This window comes from Pinus tabuliformis, chromosome 3_2 (genome assembly GCF_031772625.1).
Source record: "Pinus tabuliformis cultivar Carrire ecotype Pingquan chromosome 3_2, CPIR1, whole genome shotgun sequence".
NCBI lineage: Eukaryota > Viridiplantae > Streptophyta > Pinopsida > Pinales > Pinaceae > Pinus > Pinus tabuliformis.
Window position 1 is genome coordinate 670,615,933 of NC_142302.1, and position 12,702 is coordinate 670,628,634.

Here is a 12,702-nt window from a genome sequence, read left to right on the forward strand (position 1 = left end):
TTTCATAGAAGAAACTTGGGTGTTATAAGCCTAGCTCAGACATAGACCAGCAGGCATGTTTGAGTTGTCATGAGTCATGTTTTAGTTTAGCAGTCGTAATTAAGGGGGAATGTTAAAATAAGTTAATTACTCCCGCATGAGGAGTTGGCTAAAACTAGAGAGTCAGTTAACTAATTGTTGAAGGTTGAGTGTTGGAGTGTTGAGTCAAGTAGAGTTAATTAATAGATGACTTTTAGCGTGTGGTTGCATGTCAAGATATTGCTAGTTGGAAAAGGTTAAATACTCTTCACCGGGTTCATTGTAAGTATCAAATTTTTGTGTGATCAATAGAAGAGCCGCAACTCATAAATTTTATGTGTGAATTTGTGTTTAGCTTCTTTGATTTTCCAACTAAAGTTAAGACAAAAAAAACATATAATTATGCACAAATATTTCGTTGACCCAAACTTTAACTCTACGCGTATCTTTATGTGAGAAAATGTGTTTACTTTTAAACGTCATTTTTCCAGCAATTGAATTAATAAATCTTGCTCCAATTAGCTAAAATTTTGTTTGATAACTATACATTCCTTTCGAATTGTTGCTTTCCAAAAAAACACACGATAATTAGATTTGGCAATATATCACTTTCTTTTAGAACTAATAACTCTAATCCACTAAAAATGTATAACTACTTTTATTTTCATCTTGGACTTTATACATGGTATTTTAAATAATAATAAAATATATTTTAATATTAATATTGGTGATATGTATATTTCAATGATGTGTATATAAAAGAAAAGTATAACACTCATCATATTTAATATATGGAATTTAAAAAAATCACCTATTAAATTCAAAATTGGAAAAGTAAACTTCAGTTCCTAAAAAGAAAATGGATACTATTAAATCACTGATAATCTTACATTAAAATAAATATATATATTTACCATTATTTAGATTATGGTTAAATACTTATTTTCAGAGATTCACGTGTAATACTATTGGAAACATATGGTAATCTTACATTAAAATAAATATATATATTTACCATTATTTATATTATGGTTAAATACTTATTTTCAGAGATTCACATGTAATACTATTGGAAACATATGGTAGCGTCTTTTAAATAACGCAAACGTTACTCTTTCTGACACTTCATTATAAAAGGATAAATTGAAATGCATGAGGTGAAGGTTGACTGTGTCACTGAGAATATTCTGAACATGTTTAAAATGAATTTTAGAGTGCGTTATGGTCATGGCATGGATGTGAGGGATTTACCATGTTCTATTGCATACATGTTGATGTTGGTTCATTAGCATGTGCAGGGGAAGTATATAGAAGAGAATAATTAAATTTGAAAATCAGAGCAACAACCAATTTATTAAATTATTTAACTAACACATTAGGTTAGAGAATACATGTGAATGTGTTTCCTTAACCCTAAACAAAAGATGGATACTTAACCCTAAAAATGCCATGAGCTTAATGCTGTTCTTATTACCACTGCTACTTCTCCTAACATAGGAGTAGCAGCCCCACCCTGTAGAGGGGAAGAAACCAAAAAACTAAAACGAGTGACCAGTCTGGAGAGATCAGGGACACTTGGGTTTACCGGCTGAGGACTTCATATCCCTGTAGCAGGGGCACTCGTCTTTATTTCCGTACTGCCCGCTGGGAACACAACCGTCGCATTTCTCACAACAAAGATTGCAGTAAAACAAACACCGCTTGGGGCGGGCGTTAACGTTCTTGCACCTTGTACCGCATTTGCTGCCGCAACCTGTGAACAATTAAACAAACAGAGACTGACTTGTTACGAGGGGCTTAATAAATCGAGGATTATCCATTTTTCAAAAGAAGATAAAGTTCTATTATTATTCACTAAATTTTCCCGAGTTCTACTATCTAATTCATCTTAAAATAACCGAAACTTTTTAAAGAAATTTAACGTATTAACCTAATGATCAGATTCACCTTCATTCTAGGAGTATTTTTTTCTTGATCTATATATACACTGACCGTCAAATTTCAATTTCTCCAAATTTACAGTATATATGCCAAAATATACCGAAACATTACTGTGTATATATCCCAAGATATAGAGGTACGTACCATAAGCATCCGGGGTGGGGCTGGCGGCTTTCATCTCATTGTCGTTTGTTGCGGCGCTGGTAGCCTCCTGAGTGAATAAACCAATGTGTCAACACTACTTCATTGTCCATTTAAAAGAAATGTTAGTTTTACAGCCTGCATATTTTTTCTTTTTCATTTTGTAAATGAGAAATGTGTTCTTATATAAAAAATAAAAAATATTTTAGGGTAATTTAATTGGTTGTAAATGAAGAGCTTTTCTGTTGGGTTTTGGTAAAGGTTTGACTAGGATTCCTAGGGTGGAAATTACGGATTCCATAGAGGTGCGGTGATTCTTCAAACACCTCTAGTCAAACGCAACTCAGGGAATCGAACCTGAGTCCAAGGTCTGATACCATGTGGAGGTTTTCGTTACACCAAAACCCGAAGGTGTTGATAAACATTCCAAACTAGTAAGTAGGATCCCCAACATAAAAATTACAGATTCCATAGAGGTGTGGTGATTCTTCCAACAGTAAATTAAGAAATTCAAAGTTTAATTTCAGAATTAATCTTAACTACTGAAAAGATAAATACAAAATCAAACCAGTTTCAATCTCAACAATGATCAGGACTACAGAAAAGGTAGCTACAGAATCAACCCTTTGTCTCAGAACAAAGAATAATAATAATGTGATGAACATGGAAACCTACTTGGCATGAAATAGCAAACAATAGAACCAGAAGGAGGAGGCCGGCGTATACTGCTTTCTTCATCGTCATCTCCATGGGCTACCCGGCTCTTACTGTAAATCGATCTGAGTCTTTCTCTTTCTTTGTACTGGAAGGGAAGTTGGGATGGGTCTCTAGCCAGGGCCAGGGTTGGGTATTTATAGAAGAAATTGACACAATCGCCACATGACAATGTATTTTTTTACTATTGCGTTGAAGTTTCTCCCTTGGAGTAAAGTCAGAGGCAACATTTACAACAACAATACAAGTAGGCAACTTTCCATGGCCTAATACAACTAAATTTTGTCGAGTTCCTGAAAATAGTATCATAGGTTATTTTAAACTCTTGGAAATAGTATTATAGAGCATTTTAAAGCATTCATCCTATGTATCAACGAAGTGAATGGCACGTAAGTTTACAACACGGTGGTAGGTGCTTGATAACTGGCATTAATATTTTGGGCCCTGAATTCTGTAATCAAATTGATATCGTGCATTGTTGGTATTGCACTTTCAGTGCTTTAGGTAGATTCAGGGCACCAAGTTCCTCGACTTTCGTGCACCTGACCTCCACCGGACCATGCCCTAAACAATGTATCTTATCACGAAAATCGAACAATGTTTTATATTAACGAAGCAGAAGAAACCAGTTTTAATATCGAGGAAGGCCTAAAAGCGAGTTTTGAAAGAACCAGAGCGCTGAGCAGCGGTGTGCACTTTAATTTGGACACCGGCATTTGGCCTCTCTGTACATATAACAGGGTTTATTTGGGGATGAGATCATCTGAAACTACGGAGATACAATTATAGAGTGTGATGCCGGTACCATCCTCTTCCAAAATCTGCGCCAGTTTAGCAGGTGAAGGGTATGAATCAAGATAAAGTTTGTAGGGCATGTCTCCTGCTAAAATGTGCCACCTCATCTGCTTTACCAAGTGTTTATCCAGATGATTCATGAACTCACAACGACTTCTTCGAGTATGGACACTTCCATCATCTTCTTAAGAGAACTCATAAATCAAGTTAATTTAAGTAGAATTTAAAATATCTTCTCTCTTATTAAAGTCAAAATATAACGCCAAGGAACGCATAAATCAAGTTAATTTAAGTAGAATTTAAAATATCTTGTCTCTTATTAAAGTCAAAATATAACGCCAAGAAACGCATGACCTAAACAGTATGGAATTTCTCAATCTCTTTTTCCCATCCACTTTTTCTGTCCAATGACATTAAATATCTCTTTTTCCCATCTACTTTTTCTCGTCCAATGACATTAAATTATCAAATTGGTGAAGAACCTTATTCTAAGCCCTTTACATGTATTACTTCAACCATTAGATGGTCTTTTCATACACCTTCATTGAATACGTTTAAGAAATTTTACATTTACACATGAGAGACATGGTCAATTTAGATCTTTTTGTTTTAAAAGTTACTTTGGGGTTATTTTAAATTTCATTTAAATTAAATATATTTGGTTCCATTTAAATGTAATTATATAAATTTTATATCAATTTATTACTGTATTGTTTTATACTTATTTATTATTTATTACTTACAATAAATTTATCAAGATATTATTAAAATAATGTTATATTTTGTTCATGCCGATAGTGTTGATGTCAAAATTATTTATTTAAATAATCATTCATGATTGTTAACAAATTTACCAAATTATTACTATAAAGCTATAATTGATTCAATGCAAAAATGGCTTTGAGTGTACTAGACTTTTGGTACACAAGGATTAAGGCTTTTCCCTAACAAACCATTGGTTTTTTACTACTCCCTTTTTTGACCTCAAATCTTTATATGAGTGGTTGCTCTTCCCTCCTCTCTCCATTTGTATAGATCTCTCCATCTCTTTTGTCTAGATTCCACCTCAAGTATGACAATAACCCTTCTTCTCCACTCTATGAATGACATATCTAGCACCCCCTCCATGTGGCCCTCTACCCCCTCCATCATACGCTTGTCCCATCCTCTGTTCTACAATCATTTCTCTCAAAGAGGTAGCAGAAAACAACCTCCCAAGTAGATATCTACCTCCACCTTGATTTATGGTTCAAAAGGCTACATCCATGACCATTGCTATGTTGCAAGAAAGTACAATCACGTTGTGATTTAGAGAATCAATGAGATATTTTATAGAATTAATGGCCTTTTGCCAAGGATGGACTATTTGAATTAATTATTTTTGTGTTTCTAGAAATCTAAAATTAAATACAAAACCTTTATTTATCTTTGTGCTAAAACCTTCTCCATTGTGGAGTTTGATATACTTGAATATCATGATTAGATCCTCAACTCAAGCACCTTGTTATACCAAAAATTTAGATTTTGCATGTAGGGTCGGACCTCTTTCTTTTATCTAACTATTGAATGCCTTCCATAACTTTTCATTTAGTTCATCTCCCCAACCTTTCTTATCACTTTGGGGATAAGATTGTGTCAATGATATTGGCAATGCCCTAGGTAAATTTCACTTCAAAAGAGAAGAGATGCTAACCAAACACATAACCACTTATCCATGTATCTATCTAGAAATGAATTAAAAAGTTTCTAAAAAAATTCAATATGATTGCTAAATCCTATTCATGGACTCAAACAATGGACTAGAAATAAGTTTCCTTTCATTGCAATTCTTCTAACAAAATCGGGTACATTATTTTTTAGTGTCTAAAGCACCCAAGAGTGCTCAATCCCAAAATATGCAAGAAAAATAACACATGGGATGGACCAAAAGAAAAATATCAAGTAATCAATAAGGAAGCCCCTCTAGACACTAAGGACACACATATAGAACCTCAATCTAATTATTACTTCTATTGAGAAAGGAACTTCTCTAATATAATCCTTCCCTCAACCAATGAATACATCTTCTCTACTAATAAGGGTGGTAGTTTTGGTTTAGTTGAAATAAACTATCCTTCACCAAATAGTTATTGGGCATAAGTTGTGTAGACAAGACAAAGGAGACAAAAGCATAATAAAATCCCTAGGTTCCACTCCTTGTGCTATGGGAGAAGATCCACAAGGTCAAAGAAGCTTAGAATCAAAGGATATAGTAACACCCATCTAAGGCTCAAAAGAGAATTGGGGGGAAATAATCCAGAATAAGATATCTAGTTTCATCCATGGTATAATTAGCTCCAAGAAAACCCATTCTGATTTGCTAATCCACAACAACTTGTCTTCATGAACCAATCATTAGTGGTTAAATAAAAATTAGAAATTAATTAGACTCTATATAAATCATATCCTTTACTTGTAATGGTGGAGAAGAAACAATAGTGGCATATATTCTACTCTAATTTGGATTAGCCTCTATTGCAACCCATGTTTTTTGATACCTAACCTTTACTTTTCTTTTCCTTCAATAATCGTTTCGATGGGTTCCTCTTTCCTTCAAGAATATGTTGATCAGGTATGTTTTTCCCCACGTTCACATGGATTTTAAATAATCAAAAGACAAATATTTCCTTCTAATCACATAAAAGCTCTATGCAACAATAATTTCTCATATGAGATGTCAGGAAACCTACAAACATGAGATAAATTTTTAGATATATTAACATGGGGAGTTGTGATATCTTTTCAATTTATCTCATAAGAGCACACATAGGGTCTATTATGCATGTGTTCTAGAGTGAATACACACACTTTTCACAATACATCAAAATGCTATTAATACATACCAAGCCAAGGTCTTAATACCCATACCAAGGCATTGAAACCCATCCATTATGACCAAAACCTTATGATGGGGCTAACGAATTCTCAAAGACCGACTATAGCCTTCAAAGGTGATGTTTTGTGCTTTAAGGCATTATTCATTTCCCTAGATAACAAAAATATTTCTTTAGCCTAAGGCCTAAATTTCTTCCATAGTTTAGATATACTACCCTGGAACATGAACCTACTACTAAAAACCCACTAATAACATTGACATCCCTAATCATAGCCCAATGATGCCCTCAAAAGGCCATATATGGTTGTTTGAGACATTCATTCGTTCCCTAAATGGCTAAACAACTCCTTTAGGACCTAACATTCATGTTTCCTCCCCTAGCCATATTGAAGGCCCCAAGATGTATAACCATGCTCAAAATTGATGGTGATGCATATATACATATTTAAAGGCAAAGGATTGCCACAATATGTCAATTGTGGTGATTCAAAACCTCATTATTAGCCTAGAGGCCTATAATATTCCTTTAGGGTTTGATTCTTGGGTTTGTTCCCCTTACCATATCCAAGTTCTAGAGACTAATACTCAATGCTTGGAAATCCATAATTCTCACTATCCTTATTTAGAGGCTAAGGAAACCCTTGACACGTATTTTATGAGAATTAACATGCCATTGACGCGCTAGATTCATGTAAAAGCTTCATTTTAATCCTAAGTATTAGGTTTCCTCTATAAATTCTATTTAAAGACTCAAAACTCATACATAGTGCACAAAGTCTCATAAATATGTCCACAACCCTCGTAAAGGCAATAGATCTACTTAAAAAGCTATTTATGGTCGTTTGAGGTATCATTCATGTCCCTTGAGCTTTACAAGTTTCATAATACCTTGAGATATTAGGTGTGGTGGTTTAATTCATCATGTTTGGCCCTAAATACCTAGGAACTTAGTACGTTAGCTAAGGTTTGAGTTCCCCATAAGCCATATTAAGGCCTTAAGACCCATACCTAATGATCAAACCTTGTGAGGCAACTAATATTTTCTAAGAGTCCTAATATACACTCGATAATTAATGTGTAGTTCTTTGACACATTGTTCATGCATCTACATGTGCTAGAGCTTTCTTTATGTCCTAAGACATGTCCATCTTCCCTATATCATTTCTACGGCCTTCATGCACATACCTACTACTTGAAACAACTTATTAACACTAATATGCCCAATCATAGGACAACAATACCATAAGGAGGCCATGTGTGGTTGTTTGAGTCATGTTCCTTGGTACTAGATGGTCAGAAGCTTCTATTAGGTTCAAACAATAATGTTTTGTCCCTTAGTGATGTCGAAGGTATTAACACCCATAGCCAATGGTAAAAAAATTAGTGATACCTATACACTTCTAGTTAGAGGTAAATGATGTCCTTGATTAGTCACTCGTAGTTTACAAGTTGTTATTATTGGCACCAAAAGCTTAGAAGCTTCCATTAGCACGTAAATCTTGGGCTTGTTACCCTTACTATATTCAAGGTCTAGATACTCATACTTAATGTTCAAAAATTGAAAATTCTAACTATTTCAATATAGAGATCGACGATACCCTGGAATGTTCCTTTGTAGTGGTTCAACATGTCCTTATTTTGTTAGAACCTACAGTTTTCATTTCCTCTATCAATCATGTCCAAGTACCCAAACCCATCCCATGCTCAAAATCTCCTAATGATGTTCATACCCACACTTGAGAGTAAAATATCCCCTCAAGAGGTCTTTTATGGTTGTTTGAGGTGGCACTCATGACACTTGAGCCTTAAAATCTACCTAAAAATTTAAGAGGATGGTCATGGTTGTTTGAGACATCATATTTAGGGATAGTATAATTATATACTTCCAATTTTAGAGGGATTTCCTAAGGTACAATGGTAATCTATATTGTCAACCTAGGGCTTATGAGACTTGCGAGGCACTCTATCTAATACATGAGGAAAATGTTCCTTACTATTTTCCTAAATGACCTATACCACTGAAAGTAAAACCTATTGTGACATGGAGTCTTGCTGGAAGACATTCCTGAAGGAAGATAGTACTGACGTATTAGTACAAGGCTTGATTAAGTAACATCTCACACATTCAAGTTTTCTACCTTGGATATTCCATGTTGTTTCACTAGTTATATGAAAGTCACACAATTTTACAACATGTAGATTATGCAGTAGCTACTATAGAAATTTGGTAGCACCTCAAGTTTGTAGCATCAATTATAAGAATCACCACCTAAATGAAAGATTTTAATAAAAAGCAAGGCATAAAGAAATAAAATTATAAGTACTTACAAATTTAAATTATGTATTCTATGATAAATTACAACTATGAGATTCAATATAACATTATAACAAAACGAAAACATCTATAGCATAAAATATACAGAATTACTATTAACCTCTACTATCGCTATGCAAATAAAACAACAACATGCACAAAGCCTTACCTTGAGTGGGCCCTCCCCAAGGTTGAAATGTGCTCTATGACAAAAAAAATTCAGCAACATTGGTTTATACAACAATCGTAATCATGCACAACTAACTCTTATTTTCATTAAAATATATTAATAGTTTACATAACACATATACACATATACACAACTATTATATATTAAATCACTACTTTTCTTCTCATTTAATGTCATATTTATAAAGGAGGAAATGGTTCATCATTCAACAAGTTAGCAAATCTTCGTTTCCTTATAATTAACTCAACTATGAAATTAATACATCTATTAAATTGTAGCTATAGAGAATGACAAAAAATTATTGTTCAAGTGGTTCATGTGAGAATTTTGATTATACATCTGTTGTGTATTCCTTCTTGGCATCATTATTGTTAGGTGACTAAGCCACAAAAAAGGATCTTTGAATTGGTTGTTTAATTGTATACTCTTTTTACAATATTTCCCCTATATTCTAATTGTTTGGTCATGTGTATCTTCTCGATAGGTATACTTCTTGGTTCCATGAGGGCTCCCCATGCAAAATAGGTGAAGATTGTGATTGTCAAAGTTGTTTCAGTAAATAATTTTTTTAGGATCAATGGACACTTAGTAATGAATAGCATGTTAGCTCCATCTAATTTTTGAAGTGTAGCATCAATATTTCCCATCAAAATGTTTTTTAGGTATTTGAAAATATCATGAGAGTGGGAAAGTGGTTTCCAAAAGTCCAAACATAGAAAAAATTTGTGATAGCTTTCAAAACTATTAGCCTTTAAAGTTTGTAACTATATTATCATCAAGTTCCTTCAAAACCTATAAATGAGATTTCTTTTCAAACAATAGATTCGTTCTATTTATTAAATGCAAGTTCCTAGACTTTGATAATTGTTTAACATACCTATATTTAAATCCAAAAGATAAAATAAGAGGAGTACTAATAAGTAAATATGCATTAAGATAAGGTCACATAAGTACAGGTTTTATATAGTTAGAAGCAAGAAGGAAAACAAAACTAGAAGCAAAAAAGAGTAATTCTATAATAGAAATATATCAATTTTGTAATTCATTATCTCACGCAAACTTTTTATGTTGTTTTTCCTCTTGTAACTTATTCTAGTTGAAGGATCCTTACATGTAATTCATGCCAATTGAAAGTAGGGCACTCGAACTCTCTAGTATTGTAATATCCCATTGTTTTCTCCATATGTAACCATTGTGAGTTTTCTTCCTATTCATCTCATTGGATGGGAGTCTTCCAAAATCTAGTAGGGTCCCATATAAGAGGGAAATGGAAATGAAATCCCAGCCATTCTGTCTCAAACTTAAGTAAATAATTTATGTATAATGTTTCTCCATTAAGTGAAAGGTTTAAATTGGATAACCCATGGCATCCTTATCTTGCAAACAAAAAAGTAATGTTTTCCATATATCATGGATAATCAAGAGTGCTTTAAATTTATGGATCCTATCATTTTTATTATATTTAACAACATGCCATTGATGATGTCTAATAGTAACAATGTTGCATGGGTTTACCCTAAACCTCTATAAGTTATTCATGACAAGACCTATGAGTGGATACTCATCCCTTAGGATTAATTTCACCTTTATCTCTACTTCGACATAGAAGTGTGAGATCTTTTTCCAAATTAACAAATTAGAAATATAGGACATGAAAGATCTTAACTGCATATCCCCAACAAAAGGGTTGATATTCCACCTTGAATTATATTTCATAACAAAGTTACATAAGTAAATCTCATAGAGTAGATTCTATTATGTTGAATCAGAATTGCACTAGATGTCATTAAATTTTTTAGGTTGGGGAGAAAAGATGGCTTCTCTCGAAATGAACATCAGCTATCATTTCATATTTTAAAATTCTTCGACTATGCTTCCCCCTACTGGGGAAATCTTGTTACCTATGTGAGTGTGACTTTATTCGAAATTAATATGCGATGACTCACAAATTATCAATCCCCATTTTGTTTGGAAAATTTTAGAGCGATTGGGGTATCGTTCCCCTAAAATTTGACAAGAAAATCTAGCCATCCCACCCAATTAGAAATATTCCACACTACGAAATTGGCTTGGAATGCCTCAATGTTGGTGGGTTCCACATTGGTTACTACTACTTCCATTATTCTTCTCTATGTAATACTAATATCCCATTAAGTCGGATCTTTGTTCAAGAACAACACAATTTCCTTCTGTTTTCACTTGAAAATGGGCATGTGTGACTTAATCACATGGTTATATAGTACTGTATTTTTATGATGGTTATGATATTATATCATGATACCAAATTTCCAACCTTTCTATGCTATTAAATGCATATTTTCCTCTTATGATATGATTCAAATCAACCCCTAACTTTATAACAAAGGCTTTTAATCATCGAAATGGTTGCTAACCTTATGCCATAACTAGGTTTATAACCTCATATTTATGTTATATAATAGTCTTATAGGGTATTTTCTTTTATCTTCCCTATACAAAGGGGTATAATTATGGGGAGTCAAGAGAAGAAGAAGTTTCCAAACATTACTTAGTCATGTCAAAAAGTGGATTATGTTTGAGACAAATGTAATACGTCAAGGTGGCTATGGAATAGTTCACTTTAAGTGAGTTCCGAGGTAAAAAGGATAATCATGATTAGTTTAGGGGTTATGGACTATCTCGTACTATTATAACTTATCATAGATCTCTTAAATTCTTGTCATAGAAAGAAATCAAGAAAATGTTTGAAAACACCTAAGTCGTTGTAGGAAGACATGTAGTGTGGTTGTCATGTTGCTACTTGTTTATCCCATGCATAATCATCTTGTAGGTGGTCTTGAAGCAAAAGGTAACTTGCATGTCAACCTTGCAAAATCGTAAATTATGAGAATAAGATATGATAAATTAGGTATGTATATCTCTATTATGTGATTTAAAAAAATATCATATTGAAATAAAACTTGAAATAGTTGGTTGGAAAAACTAAGTGTTTTATTATTCTTTTCTCTTTTTGTTTTAAAACTTTGCTAGCCAATTACTCTATTTTCTAGCATAAGTTTGTCTAATTAACTATGCCCAAGGTTTTCATAATTGGAAAATTTTATTTACTCAACAATATCAGTGAGAAACTGGTTTGTAATGTCACTAAGTGCTAAAAATTCCTAGAACCAACTTTTCACTCCTAGATTTTCCCCCCTTTTCCTTTTTCTCTTTTCTCTCCCCATTTTTTTTTCCACATAGAAGGAAGGATTAGGGGGATGTGGAATCAAGTGGGGAGGCCACCTAATTTACAAATTATAGATCTATTTGGTTGGTGATACATATAGTAAATTTCTTATTTAACTAATGCCTCTCAGATAACCTCAATGAATGGTCATTTTCCATTGACAAAGTCTTATTGTCAAAGATGGTACAAGGATTTACAAAACTATTGTTGCATATTTTGTTGAATTTGTGCGGCATAAGAAATTTTATATAGAATTTACATTTAGAATATTTGTACCTTGACTACAAAAGGAGGGCCTAATTCCCTTCCTTAAAATTCTTCTTTTTGATGAATCTGTCATGACATTTTGTTGGATGAGAGTTGATTATTTCATGACATCGTGACGAATTTAATTGAGTTCATTAAGCAAAGCCAACCAATGTTGTTGTTCCTTTAAATGATCCATCCCAACTTGAATAGATGCCTTGAGCATCTCGATTTCAAATTTTATAGGAAGAATCACTTTCTTC

General features: G+C 33.2%; 1 protein-coding gene across 1 annotated transcript; it reads right to left on the bottom strand.

Annotated features, from left to right (window-relative positions):
* Window positions 1-1,421: 1,421 nt before the first annotated feature.
* Window positions 1,422-2,926, bottom strand: LOC149182429 (peamaclein-like). The gene is made up of 3 exons (XM_089418512.1): window positions 2,776-2,926; window positions 2,104-2,170; window positions 1,422-1,771 (listed from the first exon to the last, which is right to left on the bottom strand). Exons 1-3 carry the CDS (start codon window positions 2,848-2,850, stop codon window positions 1,584-1,586), a joined length of 330 nt encoding a protein of 109 aa, XP_089274638.1. The 5' UTR covers window positions 2,851-2,926; the 3' UTR covers window positions 1,422-1,583.
* Window positions 2,927-12,702: the final 9,776 nt, after the last annotated feature.